Source organism: Phaseolus vulgaris, chromosome 8 (genome assembly GCF_000499845.2).
Source record: "Phaseolus vulgaris cultivar G19833 chromosome 8, P. vulgaris v2.0, whole genome shotgun sequence".
Lineage (NCBI taxonomy): Eukaryota > Viridiplantae > Streptophyta > Magnoliopsida > Fabales > Fabaceae > Phaseolus > Phaseolus vulgaris.
Window position 1 is genome coordinate 62,265,422 of NC_023752.2, and position 17,869 is coordinate 62,283,290.

The following is a 17,869-nucleotide window of genomic DNA, read 5'->3' on the forward strand; positions in this document are numbered from 1 at the left end:
CCAAATGATAAAATTATATAATTAACTAAATTCTCTTCTTTTTGCACCACATTTTTTATTGGATTAATTTTAGACATTCACTTTCCTTGTTTCATTTGTTTTCTCTTCATGATTATATCATTTGGGAATTTATTGAATTAATTCAGAAGTATTTTTTAAAATAATATTTGTTGGAATTTTGAAAACTCTAGTATACCCTTGTCATCTTTATTTTGAAAAAGCGTGTAGGGTGTGGTGCAGAGAAACTTGGTTTGAGTTGGTGATGATTTGAGCTGCAGAGAAGCCATCCGCAGCACACCACTACGTGCTGCATCAAAACATCCGCAGGTCAAAAATCAAACGTTCCGCATCAAAAGATCCACAAGTCAAAAATCAATTCCGCCTAAAACAATCCGCAACACATATGCATGTTAAAACTCACCTTGTCTTCTTCGGTGTCTTTTTCACCGTCGTTGTCCTCACAGATGATGTCTCACGCAGCGCTCCTGGGTTGGTCTTCGCTGTTGGGTGCGAGCGAGTTGGGTGCGACAATGGGGGAACGAAACTCTTCGATGTGTGATTGGATGTGAGAATAGGGGAACATTGGTGCATAATGGGAGAACGATGGGGGCAGAATGGGAGAAACCCTTGGAGGTGTGATTGGGTGCAAAAATCACTTAACTCTAATTTCATTTTCATTAAGGACAATTCGGTACTTTCACAAACGCAATTGGGTACAGGTCTAATTTGATTGGGTGCAGGAAGAATCAGCCTTTTAACTTTTATGAGGTGCAGCATGGGGTGTAAAAAGAAGTCCCTGGTATAAAATGTTTTAGCCTTTTAGGCCCAATAACATATTTCAACTTCCATATTTTCTATATTTAAACCTCCTTCTTGCTATTTAAACTCTTCAAAGAGTAATATATTAAGATTTTGGTTTAGCCGAAGTTTTTTATTCTCTTCATTTCCTTATGATTCTATCTTCAGTCACTTTGAAAAAACTTATTTGGTTATATTTAAATATTTTACTTTATTTTTATAAATTTTGAGTAGTTTTTTTTATTTGAGTTGAAATTTGATTAAAAATAATGAGTTTCAAGTAAAAAAATTATTTGTGTTTTTTTTATAAAACCTTATTATAGATGATATGAATATAAAGTTAACATGGTCACAATATTCTGAGTTACATGAAAAATAAATGTTTTGTTTGAACTTTGTTTAAATGCTTGAAATTGAATATTATTTTGGTTTTAGCTAATATAGGTCTGTTTCATAATATTTTGAATTTAATACTATTGATGAGAATTTAATTTAATAAAAGATTATTATTATATATATATTATAAAATATATACGGTTTATTGTTTAAGTTTATATTTATGATTTATTACGAGCTTTTCTAGAAGTTTTGAGAAAGGGAGCTTCTAGAGGTTCTGAGAAAGGTTTATAGTACAGTAGCTAGTTAATTTTTAGGATGTTACAATTATTTTATATTTTTAATATCGTTAAATTACAATATTTTATTTCTCTAATACTATTTTATGTTACTCAATTATCTGCAGTAAAAATACTTCTCAACTATCAATTTAAATACTTTTATATTTTCATATAATAGTAATTTAGCAAAAGAAAAATTGTTCTTCATCATTTTTTTTTTACCTTTTAAACTCTTCAAATATTATTTTTTTAACTACCCTCTAATTTTTTTTCATCATACATTCAAAATGTTTGAAAAAACTATAATGAATAACTTATGCATCATTATATTAAAAATGAAAGAAAAAATGTTTTAAATTTAGGTAAAATAACCTTAACCCAGTAGTTATATGAAAAGTGAAGCAGTGAATGTGATCCAGAATTCAAAACACAAGTTATTATGTTTACAATTATTGGGCTTATACAATAATTGTATAATTTTGATGCAATATATAACTAAAACAGAAGATAACACTCTTTTCGATTTCAACAATTTCGAGTTTCAAGGGATGAATGATGCATTATGAGTGCCCTCTAGTGGGACCCAACAAGGAACCGCATGACCTACGCTATTTATCATAATCTATACACTTTTTTTACACAATATTAATTAATTAAAAATACGATTTTAAAAAAATATTATTAAAAACACATATTAATTAGATTAAAATATTTTATAATATATAAATCGATTTAAACTTTACTTTTTTATAATATATAAATCGATTTAAGCCTTGTTTTATAAAATTAAATTTAAAATTTTTCTTAATATGATATAAAGTCATCTTAAATGTATTATAGTAATTATTTATTAAACTTGTCACACCATTTTTTATTGAACAAATTTTACATAAATTTTTTTATGTCATTGAATTAGGTTAAAAAAAATATTATAGAACTAATTTATTGTTAATTAATAACTTTTTTTACGTTGTAACATTTATTCTCATATGTTTAATTTTTTATAAAAAAAATTAATAAATAGAATATTTTTTTACTAACTCTTATACAAATTATAGAATCAAGGTAATGGTAGGTAAAGTATATTTAATTTTTATATACTTTTACTTAATTTTTTTGTTTTATCTTTGATTTTTTAAGTAAATATATTTAGCTTCAACTTCATTGTTTTCATTTCTACTCGTCGTTTTTTTTCATCTACTTTATTATTCAGTTTTTTCTTATATATATATATATATATTTTTGGTGTTTTAAAGATAATGTATGAAAATTAAGAGAGTTTAGAAGTTCAAATTATTAAATCCTTTTAATATTTCGACCATATTACTAACACGATTTATTCTTTTCACAGTAAACTATTTATAGCTTTCGTAAATATTATTTATTTTCCTTTATGACTGTAAATAAAATCATGTTACTTAAATTAGAGAATCAAATAAAGAAAACATAGAACATATATATGAAAGTAAATCTTTTTAATAATAATACATTGGAGGCTAAATAAAATTACGAATATTTTTTTATAAATGATATAAATATTAAACTCTCTACCATTCTTTATTTATAAAATATTTAATTATAAAATTAAGTTCACAATTTTTCTACAAGTTTCCTCACCACTATTTAAAGTAATATTTAACAAGTTAAAAATATGTCATTAGTACAAAAGATCACAGTTGAATATTATTATCTGTCTTTATATATATATATATATATATTATTCCGACTGAAATTAACATTAAATCTCTTATACAATGTCATAATCATAAGTTTTACCAGAGCTGCAGTGGTTTAGAAACTAGTTAGCTTTAGTTTATAACAGTTATCTTTTCCAAAAATACATTCAAAATATTTTTTTATTAGTAATTATATTTGAAGACATTATTATCTACAAGAGTGGGATAATTTTTTTTTGACTGAAATAAGTTTATTTTTGAGAAAATTATGGATATAAAGAAATAATATAAAATTGTTTAAAGATAACATAATTTATAACTTTTGACATATTGAGGTGGAACTGTGAAAAGTGGTTGATTAGTCACATAATTTTATATTTTCATAATGAAGTTGTTATGAAATTGGGAAATACGACTTTTTTATATTTTTAATTTTTAAAAAAATAAAAATTATCCCAATTTTATGAAAACTTCCAGTCGTAAAGATATTTATTTTTCAACCAATAAAAGGGATTTTTTTTATTTTAATAGTGGAATAAATAAATGAATATTTAGAGAAAATAATTGTAAAATGAAAATAGTGAAAGGTGTGAGATTCAGTGCCAAAGGAAATTGGATCTAAAAATTTGATGACAGCACAACATGGTGTTCTGTTGTGGGACCCACAGATTAGAGACTCCACTTTCAACTCAACACAAACCCACTAACCAACCACACTCTCCTGTCTCATTACCTTTCTCCTACGTCACACGTCTTTTCATATATAATTATGAATTTTATAAACTGTTAATAAAAATTTATGTGCATTTTAATTTTTGTAATAAAAAAAAATTCTCAGTTTAAAATAATTTTGTTTATTATTTTTATAATTATAATAAAAAACTATACAATAAATTTAAATTTTTAAAAAGTTAATATATATATATTTTAAATTGGATTAGAACGGTATTATAGTCTATGAAACTTGGACACTCTTCTTAAATGGCGTGATCGGACACCGACATTCGTATGACACTTAATAGTATACATATCCGTGAGGTGTTCAATTAAAAAAATATTTGTTAGATTTTTGACAATTCTAGTACGGTTCTAATACAATTTTGAAAAGAAAAAATACATTAATTTTCTAAAAATTCAAACTTTATTGTATAGATTGTTATTATGATTATAAAATAAGAAACAAATCTTTGTGAACATGAAAAACATGTTTTTACTCCAAAAAATAATTTGGAACATATTTGTGCACATAAACCTTTATTGTCAATTTATATAATTCATAATTATATAATATATAGATTTGTGTCCCCGTATTCTACATTTTAGAAATTTTACGTATATTCGTGTCCGTGACATATTAGTGTCCGTATACATAGATTATAGTTGTTAAAAATCTAACTAATATCTTTTGAATTGAACACTTTAGAATAATCTACTAATCATACGTGTGTCTGACAGAAACATTTAAGACACGAAGTTTCATAAATACAACTTTAACCATGTTATCAAAACAAAAACACATGTAATCAAGTGTGTTCTATTAATAGAATCTATTAAACATGGGATTCACAAGATAAACAAATTTCCACAATTATAAAAGACAGATAAAGGTATAATTAATTTTAATATTTAATATTTTGAATAGCATTCATGATTTATTTTTAATAGTGGGAGATATTTATATTTAGTTCTATTAATATAATATTTAAAAAATTTGACGCAGAGCCGAAAATGAAGGTTTCATTATCTGTTTCTGTTTATGGCTTGAATCGACGTCACTATATATACCAAGAGCACGATAATAAAGGTGAAAAGGCAGCGCCAGAGAGTGCACCACCGTATCTGTCGCTGCTATATATTCATTTCCCCTTTTCTTTCGTTTTTCTTTCTCTCCGTTTCCTCTTTCTTCCTCCTATAATTCTTTCACTTCTTCTTCACAGGTACGTTTCACTGTTTCGATCCTTTTCGCATTTCGTTTCTCCTTTTCTCTGGATCTGGATTTCTTCATTCCTTCATTCATTCATGCCTGCTTCCTCTCTCTTCACACTGCAATGCCCGCGTTTACCAACTCAAACGCTTTTAATTTATCTCTTTCTTTGTTTGGTTGCACGCTGAATGAATAAGCCTTGATACTTCTCTGGTTGAACTGATTGTTACGTGCACCGCATGCTGATGGAATCGTGTTTTTGTTGTTATCGGATCGGATGGGAGCGTCGATGATGTCCTCAATCCTTGTTGTTTATTTCATGTATCAAACAAAAAATAGATTTCAAAATAGTTCTTTTTGTCCTTTAGCTCAGTTCAGGAATATATAATAACGCTTTGCTGATTATTTATATGTGTAACTGCTTTATGAAGTAAGTGCTTTGCTGAAATCATCCTTCACAAGGTTTTTATGAACTTCATTCCGGAGGGTGAATCCAGCTTATGCATTGCTGTTCTGGTTAAATGGTTGCCTTGATTCATCCAATCAGCCACATTCATTTGAAAGCTGTTAAAACTGTTATTATTGTTCATATTCTTCTATCTTTTATTCAGTGTTTGTTTGCCATTGGTTTCTCTGTTAAGGGTGTTAATTGGATCAGGTTGTTAATCACCCAGCACAGACTCAATCTAATCCAATTGAATTGAGTTGAGTTTAATTGGGTTAAACCGAAACAACACAAACAAACACATGGTTGATGGATTTTGTATAGATTACCACAAATTCAAATTCAGACTCACTCTTGTAATTACGTGAAATCTTGAATGTACTTGAAAAACTTTTAACATAAAAGAAGATTTTTTTTTCAAAATATTGACCCAATCCAACTTACTCAAGAGCCTGTTGGATTGGATTGAGTTTGATATAAAAAATGCAGAAACCCCGCCTAACCCAACCCGATATCTTTTTATTGGGTTAAATAACAGGTTTGCCATCAATCCCAACTGGTGAACAACCCTATTCTCTATATTTTTTATTTTCAATTACTTTTATTTTTCCAGGTCTTTGCCTATGGGAACTAATTCCGCTGTGGATTTAATGGAGTTTTCATCTGAGGTTCACTTTTCTGGAGTTTACATGAATGACATAGAGCAAAGAAACGCTGGCACAGAGCAACCAACTACTTCTGCAACTGATATGAATAAACAACCTTTTGTGATAGGTGTGTTTTTTCATGCCAAGCTGCCTACGCAGTCATAAAATCATAATTTTGTCTATTTGTGTAATGGAAGTCAATGTTGGTACTTGTTACATTAACTTTGTCTTGTTTGTTGGGCCTCATCTAATGTACACTATGGTACTAAGTATACCAAGGATTTGGTTGCTATGAACTACCCCATATGTGAATTGTGCTGTTCTGTTAAGGCAGAGGAATATCACCAGTTTTCTTTTTCCTCCCGCATTAGCAAATGATTCCAGTGAGTTGGTGTTGTTAAGTGAAGAAGAACATATTACCTTTCAAGACATCGTACTTCAATGCAATTTTGTTTTAGATTAGATCAACGAAATTTCTTGAAACAGAAGTTTATCTGATTCTGAAAGATTAACTACCACCAACTCAGAATTCATATTTTAATCGTATTTATTTTTCCTCTCTAGGAAGTAAAATTATCCAAAATGAACATACTTCAGGTTCTTGCATCACTTCACCTGATTATTCCTGTTACTTTGTCATTCTATAGTTTTGAAATTGTGGTTACCTCAGCACCTAACACATAAATTAGAGCTTCCGGCAAACTTGAGTTTTTCTTTGTTTCAAAGTTAGAAGCAGGAGCTTTGAAAATAAGATCTCAACAACTATGGATGTCTTATTTTCACATCTTAACAATTTTTATTAGTTATCTATGATTCTAAATCCCTTTCTATTTACTTTTTCGTTTGTGTATGTGACAGGTGTTGCTGGTGGAGCAGCATCTGGTAAGACATCAGTTTGCGATATGATTATTCAGCAGCTTCATGACCAACGAGTTGTACTTGTTAATCAGGTATTTATATCCTACAAATTATATTTGAACTCCCTTGGTATTTTGTTATTGTCCCTGTGATATCCCAAAAATCTTTTGAATTGATTGTTTTCACCTCTATTTCTTTTTTCATTCATATTCAGCATTTTGTTGTTCTCATCATCTCTTTTACCATGAATTTGTATGTTTTCCTCCCTGAATTTCCGTAAAAATATCAATGATTTTCTCACCAACAGTAGTCATATATTGAATCCTGAGTAATAGGGCTTTCTACTTTTTAATGTAATCTAATTAATTTCATATATTAAATATTAGAATATATTTATTTGTAAAAAGCATTTTATTTCATTTAAAATTAATTTATGTTTATTTATCATTTAAAATAATTTATATTTTCAATATATATTTCTTCGTATTTTTTAAAGTTATGATTAATTTAAAATTAAATTTTTATTTGAATTATTAGTACACATTATTTTTGTCATTATTATAAAAATTAATTAGTAAAAATTATTATATATATATATAAAAAATTCGGTCTTTTCTCTTTCCATTTTAAATTTTGAAATAAAAATTTATGAAAGTAAAAATCATTATAGATTTATTTTTTATTTTAAAAAATAGCGGGGTCAAATTTTGGGGTCTTTTTAAGAAATTTTCTATACTTGGCGGATTGGAAACAAAATTATTTAACTGCTTACCGAAAGAAAAATAAATCATAATAATTAAGAAAGTCCGTTAACATCGTTCAATTTTATTACTCTCAATTCGATTTTTTTTTTTTTTTAAATACCCCATTGGAACTTGATATCATAAATAAAAACAACACAGTGCAAATAGAATAGCCACATAAAGAATGGCGTTTTAGGAATATTAAATAGGTATAATTATTTATATTTCTTTGTATTTAAACTTCCCTCGACAACTTTTTTCTTATATTTTGAATTTAAACGATGTAAAATATTTATTATGGCTACTGAAGTGAGTTGCTTGAGCGATGATCTTAACCTTTTCCTTTTGTACTTTGCTCTTCTCTTACGTTTTTGAGGTTATGTGTTTCAGAATTAGAATTGATGTGTTTTATTGTACGCATGGTGATACGATGAGTGGAATAAATGAATTACTTATTTTAAAACAGGATTCATTTTACCATAATTTGACTGAGGAGGAACTTATAAGAGTACAAGATTACAACTTTGACCATCCGGGTAAGTTCAATTGTAAAGGTTACTCTCTCCTTACTGCATCTTTCTTACTCTCAAAATGCTTCAGGATTTTAACATTTGATAGTTTTACATCATAATTTACCTCAAAATTAAGTGATTTGAACATGAAAGTGTTAAAGAAGTTTCAGAGCTTGAATATTCTCTCATTTAGCCTATAGATGAGCATGGTTGGTGAAACCACTGCAAATTCATGTCAAAGTGTTACTAAATATAATACACCTAATAACTGACATGATAGCAACTTTAAAAGCGTTTATCTTTTTTTATATATATATGAACTATGGTTCTTGGACTTTCTGTAGCTATTTTATTTCTAATTCATGTTGTTGATATCATCAGAAGCTTTTGACACTGAGCATTTGCTACGTGTAATGGACAAGTTGAAGTGTGGCCAAGCAGTAGATATTCCGAAGTATGACTTTAAGGGTTGCAAAAGTGGTGTTTTTCCAGCGAGACGGGTATCTCATATTTTCCATCTCAATTAATACCTTTTACTCCTTGATCTTGAAATGTTTAACAGAACAGGCCAAGACTGATATAGTTTATTACTTTTAGTTTTTATATCATGCTAAATAATAGTTATTTTACTTGCATAGATCAAGTAAAAAAAAAATATTGGATGGCATGACAATGATTTTCTTATTTGAATTTGAATAATTTGGTTATTAATGATTGCCAAATCATGCAGTATATATGTTTCTTCTGGAGTTTATTATTTCCAGCAGAGTGAAATATATATGGAATACATTTTTTGCCACACTTCCATTTTATTTTGGTTTAATATGTTTTGCAGGTAAACCTGGCAGATGTTATTATTTTGGAAGGTATCCTTGTTTTCCATGATCCACGAGTGCGGGCATTGATGAACATGAAGATATTTGTCGACACAGGTCCTTTATTATATTATTTCCAATATATCTTTTATAGCGTACTGCATTCTACTATTGTGTTTCCTGTGGCTTTTGTAAACGAATGCTTATGTTGTTGTTGCACTACTAAGTTATGCTGTCATTTTACATTATGAAATGTTCAGTGCAGATGCTGATATTCGTTTGGCGAGAAGAATTAAGCGGGATACTGCTGACAATGCTCGTGATATTGGAGCTGTGCTCGATCAGGTAGCTACTGTCCAGCCACACCATTTGCACTTCCATTTTCATACACTTTGATTATCTTCTGTTTTTTTTCGCGTTCGTGTTTCTTACATTCACTGCATTTCAAGACTTGTATATGTTATTTTAGTTCATGTTGCTGAGAGACTGTTATGCAATTTCATTGGTTAAAAAACTTGTAATTACTCAGTTTTATGAAATTAAATCTTTTAATGATCTGTCTTTTTTTTTTGTGTTGATGGTAAATCAGGCTATTATATTCCTTTTTATCTTACCATCCGATTCTTGTATACTTGATGCAGTATTCTAAATTTGTGAAGCCGGCTTTTGATGACTTTATTCTTCCCACCAAGAAGTATGCTGATATCATTATACCCCGTGGAAGAGATAATCATGTAGCTATTGATTTGATTGTACAGCATATCCGCACGAAGCTTGGGCAGCATGACTTGTGTAAAATACACCCTAACTTATATGTCATTCAGTCTACTTTTCAGGTATTCTTATCTTTTGTTGAATTTCTTCAATCATCCCCATTCAGCTGGAGATCCAAATTTTGATTTTGCTACTAGAGGCTGAATTATCAGGATAATTGCTTCGATGCAGATACGGGGTATGCATACCCTGATTCGTGATTCTCAAACAACGAAACATGACTTTATATTTTATTCTGACCGTTTGATTCGTTTGGTATGTAAACGGGGTTCATTTGTTGCTCTTAATTTTAGTGGTGACATGACATTTTCTTTAAGCATTAATGGTGAATTTTTTCTCACTTGAACAGGTTGTAGAACATGGCCTAGGGCATCTTCCATTTACGGAAAAGCAAGTATTCACTCCAACTGGTAAGCTGTTCTTTTCAATGATGATTTTCTTGGCTTGTATTCGTAGTTGACATTCTCCTTCGAACATTCAAAAGTAGAACTAGTTTGTTTCGTGTCTTATTTTCTTATGGTTACATTGATACTTGTCTTTTAATGCAGGGTCGGTTTACAGTGGCGTGGATTTCTGTAAGAGGTTGTGTGGTGTCTCCATCATCCGGAGGTATCGTTTTAGTGCAGATTTTTTTCTATGATTATCTTTGTCATCCTTGCTATAAAGTATTGACTAAAATATTTTCTTTCCTATTACTTGGTTTGATGTGTTCCTATGATGATAATGCAATTTTATATAAACAAGAACAAATTGCTTAGAGAAAAAAACTGTCCTTAAATTTGATTTACAATCTAATCTCAGTGGCGAGAGTATGGAAAATGCTTTACGAGCATGCTGCAAAGGCATCAAGATTGGGAAAATTCTTATTCACAGAGAAGGTGACAATGGTCAACAGGTTTGTCATCTGTGTGCTTGGTTATGTATGCTTTTGTTTCATTTCAGGGTCACTAACCTATCCTTTGATCATTGAGCAGCTAATATATGAGAAGTTGCCTAAGGATATCTCAGATAGACATGTATTGCTGTTGGATCCTATCTTAGGCACAGGTTTGCATTTCTCATCATCTTTTCTTTTATGCTAACTGTTTGTTACGTGACTTATTAAGTTAAATACTTAGTTTAATGATTTTTTATTTTGAATAACATTTCATCTTTAGGTAATTCGGCTGTGCAAGCAATTTCTCTACTTTTGAAGAAGGGTGTACCAGAGTCCAACATTATATTTCTCAATCTCATATCAGTAAGTTACTATAATGTTTGTGGTTCCTCATTATATCACTATATCTTATCATAATTTTTTACATAATGCTCTCCTATTTTCAGGCTCCTCAAGGTGTTCATGAGGTCTGCAAAAGCTTCCCAAGAATAAAGATCGTGACATCTGATATTGACATTGGTTTGAATGAAGATTTCCGTGTCATACCTGGCATGGGTGAGTTTGGGGATCGGTATTTTGGAACAGATGATGATCAGCAGGAGGTGCTCCCTTCACAGTAGTTATACTCTCCAACCCTTTTGGGTTTGATATCATGAAGTCTTTCACTGAGAAAAAGAGCTAAAATTTTCTGAATCAAGACTTTGCTGAGTTATAGTTCTAAATCAATTTTGATCACAATCCTTTTGTTTTTACAATCAGACACATACTCAGAATATTCCAATGCATTTTTTTTTTTACCTTTTACTATTATTCCAGAATTTTCTTTGAATTTATTCTTTGTGGGCTACTGGCTTGTCAAAATTCATGTTTATGGAATTCAGAGATTTGTACTTTATATGCATAAATGAATATATAAGCTCTTAATCTAATTTTGTTCCAGTTATACTGTTTCTTGAATTCCCTATTTGGGAGTATATGGAGTCTGTAAATTGCATAAGATGTAGCTTGAGAACAGTGAAAAAACAAATTAAAATCTAAAATAGGTAATGTGGCTGAAACACTGTAAAAAATATGTTAAAAAAATAATCAGAAAACATATTCCAGAAAAAAGGCTTGAAATGTATTTTTATTCTTACTCCTATTTTATTTAAGATTATTTTCATTTATTAAAAATATATATTTTAAAATAATAATCGAAAAATATATTTTAAAAAAGAAAGTCTGAAATGTATTTTTACCCGTACACCTATTTTATTTAAGGTTATTTTTGTCCTTTCCTGTTAAAAATGGATGCTTCTTCAAATTTGTGGTGTGAAAAAAACAATTGCCCATTTTTTATCATCTTCTACCCGGGCTTTTCCGTGCTTTTATAAACAAAGAGGGTGTAAGAGTTATTTGATTATTTGATTATTAGATTTTGGAGCATTCTAGTACTTATCTTAAAAGTTAGTATCTAGATATTCTAGAATATTTTATTTTTCAGAATTTTGCTAAAAATTCTAGAATATTTTATTATTCTAAAAAGAAAATCAATTTTTAAAAATTAAACAAGAAATCTAGTGATAGGAATTTCTTATTATATTTAGACACTATATTTCAAATTCTAAATTAATCTTCATATTTTTCCTTTAACAGCAATTTAGTTTTTATTATCGAGAATAACAACAAAGATAATTTAAACTTTATACACTATTATGTCATAACCTTAAATTAATTATGATGAAAAAACCGACAACTTTAGCATAGATAACAATTTACACGATTGGATGATAGAGTAATATTTTTCTACTTTATAAATGATAAAAATTATTTTAAATACTAATAATTTTTTTAATTTATAAAATTATTTCTAATTTAATTAATATAATAACTAATTATTTTGATTTTTAAAATTAATTTATATTTCACAATTTTCTTACAGTACATATATATTTTTAAAAATGTAACTATTTTGACTGAAAAGAAATAGGAAGAGAAAAAACTATAATGAAAATGAGATGGAACTGTGATAAGAAAAGATATTACAAAAGATAAAGACATATAAAATCATTACTAAAATTTATTATATATGGATAATTATGTGTGTATAATTTTTTTGGGAGGGGCCAAAACCAACCCCACCAACACATACATATATAGATACACTTATACATATTCATATATATATACACTTATATATATATATGGTTGAGATGATATGAGAAGAGAGGGAAGTGCAAGATGAGAGGTGAGAGAGTTTTCCAGAAAATATCCATTTTATAGTGAAAATGAAGGATCACTCGTTTCTTTATCCAAGAGTGATAACCTTCGTTAGGCTAATCAGGGGACACGTGGTTCTCTTGCATGGCTTCTGCAGATACCATTTGGTATATTCCCTTCACATTTTTATCTATATAGCTTTCTTCTTCCCTAAACTCAGTTTTCATGCTGTCATCTCTTATCTGTTTCCCGCCATACCATTTTCAAAGCTTTATTAACCATGTCTGCGTTTGTTGGCAAGTATGCAGGTATAAATATACACATATATACATATACATATACATACATATCTTCTCATTTCACTCCACTATCTCTGCATCTTCTGCATGGATAATAATTTAAACTACTTATTTCTAAGTTTATGGATTAAGACTTGAAAGTTAACTATACATGTATAAGGTATCAAATGAGTAGTGTCAAATTATGAAGATTTCATGTCTAGGGAGCTTCACCAACTTCATGCAATATTTTTTATGTTCAGAGTGCTTGGACTTTAGTTCAAAAAGCTAACTCCTTGGACATTAGTTGAAATAAATAACTCCTGCAAAATTATAGAATTTGTAGTAGAGAAGTAGGTGCAAACGACACGAAGTTGAGTTAAGTTTAAATTTTACGTAATAGTTTTTTTAACATTGAAAAAGCTAGTTTCTAGAGTTTAAATTTTACGTAATAGTTTTTTTAACATTGAAAAAGCTAGTTTCTAGAGATATTACATCGATTAGAGATTAGAGCATTTCATAATATTTTGAAAAGTTAAGTTAGATTCAAAATATTTTTTTTTTAGTAGTCAACTAAATGCAATGTTTTGTAGGTTAACAATTAACTCTTGACTTTGTTTTTCAAATGGGGTGTTCTTATGTGAATTCCAGATGAGCTTATCAAGAATGCTAAGTACATAGCCACACCAGGGAAGGGTATTTTGGCAGCAGATGAGAGCACTGGCACCATTGGAAAGCGTCTAGCCAGCATTAACGTTGAGAACATTGAGGCAAACCGCCAAGCCCTTCGAGAGCTTCTCTTCACCGCTCCAAATGCCCTCCAATACCTCTCTGGTGTCATCCTCTTTGAGGAAACCCTTTACCAGAAAACCTCTGATGGGAAGCCTTTTGTTGAGGTCCTTAACGAGAACAATGTGATCCCAGGCATCAAGGTGGACAAGGGTGTTGTTGAGTTGGCTGCCACAAACGGTGAAACCACCACACAGGGCTTTGACTCTCTTGGAGCTCGGTGCCAGCAGTACTACAAGGCAGGGGCACGCTTTGCAAAGTGGCGTGCAGTTCTCAAAATTGGCCCCAATGAGCCCTCTGAGCTTTCCATCCAGCAGAATGCACAGGGTTTGGCTCGCTATGCCATCATCTGCCAGGAGAATGGCCTTGTACCCATTGTTGAGCCTGAGATTCTTACTGATGGAGCCCATGACATAGCCAAATGTGCTGCTGTTACTGAGATTGTGCTTGCAGCTGTTTACAAAGCTCTCAATGATCACCATGTTCTTCTTGAAGGAACTCTTCTCAAACCCAACATGGTCACTCCAGGCTCTGATAGCCCCAAGGTAACTAACATTTTCAAACTGATACATTCAATGGTTGAATTGAAAACTTCATACAACTACTTAGTAGTCCTTGAGATAGAATTATTAAGATGGAATGTGAGATTTGGTATCTGAAACTTAGTGTATTTAGTACTGATGACGTAACTGATTCTTAGAATTTATGTCTATTTATATGATTACTATGATCCGAATTAAGAATGTATGCCGTAATTAAGAATGTATTTCTTAGTATTTGAACATTGATTAATTTTGTTAATCTTCTTTGCTGTAATAGTGTGGTCGGACTGGTATCAACAGGTCATTGATGTCCTAGTTGTATTGGAGTGTGTTCTTTTCCTATCACTCATTTGCACCAAAAGAAATTAGTAACTTGGAAAAGAATTTCGTTTGTGTGCATGCAGGTAGCACCTGAGGTGATTGCTGAGTACACAGTTCAGGCACTTCGCAGGACTGTCCCAGCTGCGGTGCCAGGGATTGTGTTCCTGTCTGGTGGACAAAGTGAAGAAGAAGCTACCCTGAACCTCAATGCAATGAACAAGTTGGAGGTGTTGAAGCCATGGACTCTCTCATTCTCATTTGGGAGGGCACTGCAGCAAAGCACACTCAAGACATGGGGTGGAAAGGAAGAGAATGTTGCCAAAGCTCAAGAAGCATTCCTTGCAAGATGCAAGGCCAATTCTGAGGCAACTCTGGGGAAGCATGTTGGTGAAAGCCAAACTGGGTTGGCTTCTGAGAGTTTGTATGAGAAAAACTACAAATATTAGGCTTCCAAGACTGTGTTTGTTTCTCTGTTTAAATGTGAATCCATGGTAACAAACACACTGTAAACAGACTTGGGGTGGGGGCATTCTGGCATATATATGATACAGTCTAAGCATTTGCTTCTGATTAACAGGTTTTATTTTTTGGGTTACATATTTTACAAATATCAGTTTACATTATAGGAGCTAAATTTTGCAATTACCATTATATGGCAAAGTTACTGTCTGCACTTATTTTGAATTCTTGTGTAATTTGTAAGAACTTTTTGGCGCTGAACTCGAATCCCGTGTAACTTGTAAATAACATGTTGAGTTAACCAGAAATAATGGTAATCTTTTTGTGTAGTCACTAATAATTCAAGGATACTCCGTTTTGTGCCTAACATCTACCATAAAAGGATATTCTGCTATATGCTTTAAAGGCCTTAAAGACATGATTTTGGGAAGTGCTTAAACTATGGTAAATGTCTCTTAAGACGCATGGTTTTGGTATGTAAAGAGCACCACAACAAATTATTTATGTATTATTTTAAAGTCCTAGTTGATACCACGTCAATGATCAACTTCTGACAAGTTTCTTTCTGCTTTTAACATTTTTGCTTTAAGTATCTTACACAATCAAAAGGCATTCCAATTAGTGCAGCTGACACTGACACAATTAAGGAATCAAAAGCAAACAATATCAAAAAGTTGATTCAACGCTTGCTTGGTCTTAGCGTTTGAGTTGAACTCACTAGCCCTGTCTCTGGAAAAGAAAACTGCTAAATTGATATTAGCAGATGAAGATAAATTTAAATTTCATCCACTACATATTTCTGGTGTAAGGGTTTCAACACCCTCCACCCAAGTCTCTATCCACAAATGAAAACTATAAAACATCAACCAAAATCAAATGCTATCCTCTCTGAATCTTCTCTTTCTCCATTTCTCACAAAAATCATATCACTGCACAATTAACATGATATCAAAGCCATTTTCAAACATATCCTAACAATTGTTTGTCGGGCTTATCAGACCACCATTATCGAATAACACCCATAATATGTTATCTCGCGTCCGAGTTGTCACTCTGCGTGAGGAGTGTGTTGGAGATCTCACATCGACTAGATATCAGGATATTTCATTAACACTGTATTTACCATTAGCTATAAAACTCCTAATAAAGTAGAAACTAGAAAATAATGAACAAGAAAAATGAATTCTACCATGTTGCCTCATCTTGATCGGTTTGTTATGCATTGTCTGGCCACTAGAATACCAGTTGGAGGACTAGTCATCTCTATCTGGCATATGGTATGCAGCCAGCAAGATAAATGGATAAGGCCAATGTTGAACCTCACCTTAAATGTTCCTCTTGCATTGTAATTGATCCTGTTATTTTCCACTTGCCTTTGAAGTTTTACACCAACATCTTGAGGCAAAAACACTAAGCTTGATATCAAGTTCACTGATTGCAACCTTGTTTCCCTTGGCCTTTGAGTAAAAGGTTTTATTGTCTGTGATGATACAAGTCTGTCTGAGTAGAAAAGCTCAATGTTCAAGGACTCAAACCTCACCCCAATTCTCCTGTTAGGATTGGAAAAGTTTGCAAGGAGAGTGAACTCACCATTGAGGTACTGTGGTGAGTCAAAGTACACCACATTGAGGCTTGCATTGGGAATGTCAAAAGTGGGATTTCTTGGTTTCATGGCAAAGTAGACGATCAGTGTTGCAATTCCACAGAAGATAAGTACGAGGCTGAATATGAAGCAGAGTATTGCAGCACACCATATAATTGGTTTGGTCCTTTGAAGTCGAGGTTGGCCAAGAATTGCTCTGGTGCTGGCAAGGGAATTTGAAGATTCAGATCTCAGAGAGTGTTGATTCCTTGGTTCTTTTGGTATGCCAAGTTCTTCAACAGATGGTAGCATGTTTGAAGAGGTGCACTGCTAAAATAGACCAATGGAAGTGAATGAGGGAGAGAAAGAAGTGATATGTTTATTTATTGTAAATGGGGTAATGGATCAGTGGAACTGAAGAGGAAAAGAAGCTTTTGAAGTTGAGCTATGGTGCAGTGGGGACAGTGTGTTTTTTTGGTATTGGAAAAAGGTGACATTGGTGAACTAAACTTGGACCAAATGGGTGTTTCAATTTTTAATTTTCATGCTTTTTGGTATGCAGCAAAGTTTGAGAAGGTCCTAAAGAGTGACTTCTACAGAGGCCACACTTCGTTGATTGCTTATTCTCTAAGGCTTCAACTTTTGCATGTTTAGACTTTGTCAAATATGTTATCTCTTCTTAATTTAATGGACCATAAGTAATGAATCTTATAATCGATCCATTGAATATATTTAATGATGGTCATTCCAAAAATTTTGGAATTATATTTCTGTTGAAAATGTGATAAGTTTTAATTATCCACCATCTCTTTATATGATAAGTCTTTCTCTCATTCTCTATATAAACGAAACGTGTGAAACTTGTGAGGAAGAGAAAAGTAAGCAAGGAAGAAGAGCAACATAGAGAGAATAGATATTCATCATAGTATAAGATTATAAATCCTAGTGAGATGTTAGAGAGACATTGTATTTCATCTTTGTTGGGTGAGATTGAGTGTTATCCTAACAGAGTC

General features: G+C 31.2%; 3 protein-coding genes across 4 annotated transcripts; 2 read left to right on the forward strand and 1 right to left on the reverse strand.

Annotated features, from left to right (window-relative positions):
• Window positions 1-4,867: 4,867 nt before the first annotated feature.
• Window positions 4,868-11,629, forward strand: LOC137825985 (uridine kinase-like protein 4). 2 transcript variants are annotated; one of them, XM_068631812.1, is made up of 15 exons: window positions 4,868-4,895; window positions 6,074-6,234; window positions 6,966-7,057; window positions 8,175-8,244; window positions 8,602-8,720; window positions 9,056-9,152; window positions 9,301-9,380; window positions 9,677-9,871; window positions 9,981-10,064; window positions 10,159-10,219; window positions 10,358-10,418; window positions 10,611-10,704; window positions 10,784-10,856; window positions 10,967-11,049; window positions 11,133-11,629. In XM_068631812.1, the coding sequence occupies exons 2-15, from the start codon at window positions 6,084-6,086 to the stop codon at window positions 11,304-11,306; spliced, it is 1,434 nt and encodes a 477-aa protein (XP_068487913.1). In that variant the 5' UTR covers window positions 4,868-4,895; window positions 6,074-6,083; the 3' UTR covers window positions 11,307-11,629. The 2 variants fall into 2 exon arrangements, with proteins under 2 accessions (XP_068487913.1, XP_068487912.1); XM_068631811.1 differs by having other exon boundaries at window positions 4,875-5,028.
• A 1,263-nt stretch (window positions 11,630-12,892) lies between these two features.
• Window positions 12,893-15,410, forward strand: LOC137823927 (fructose-bisphosphate aldolase, cytoplasmic isozyme 1). The gene is made up of 3 exons (XM_068629274.1): window positions 12,893-13,193; window positions 13,815-14,497; window positions 14,899-15,410. Exons 1-3 carry the CDS (start codon window positions 13,166-13,168, stop codon window positions 15,259-15,261), a joined length of 1,074 nt encoding a protein of 357 aa, XP_068485375.1. The 5' UTR covers window positions 12,893-13,165; the 3' UTR covers window positions 15,262-15,410.
• Window positions 15,411-16,000: 590 nt separating this feature from the next.
• LOC137823928 (uncharacterized protein At1g08160-like) lies at window positions 16,001-17,262 on the reverse strand. Its single transcript, XM_068629275.1, has one exon. It carries the CDS (start codon window positions 17,166-17,168, stop codon window positions 16,473-16,475), a length of 696 nt encoding a protein of 231 aa, XP_068485376.1. The 5' UTR covers window positions 17,169-17,262; the 3' UTR covers window positions 16,001-16,472.
• Window positions 17,263-17,869: the final 607 nt, after the last annotated feature.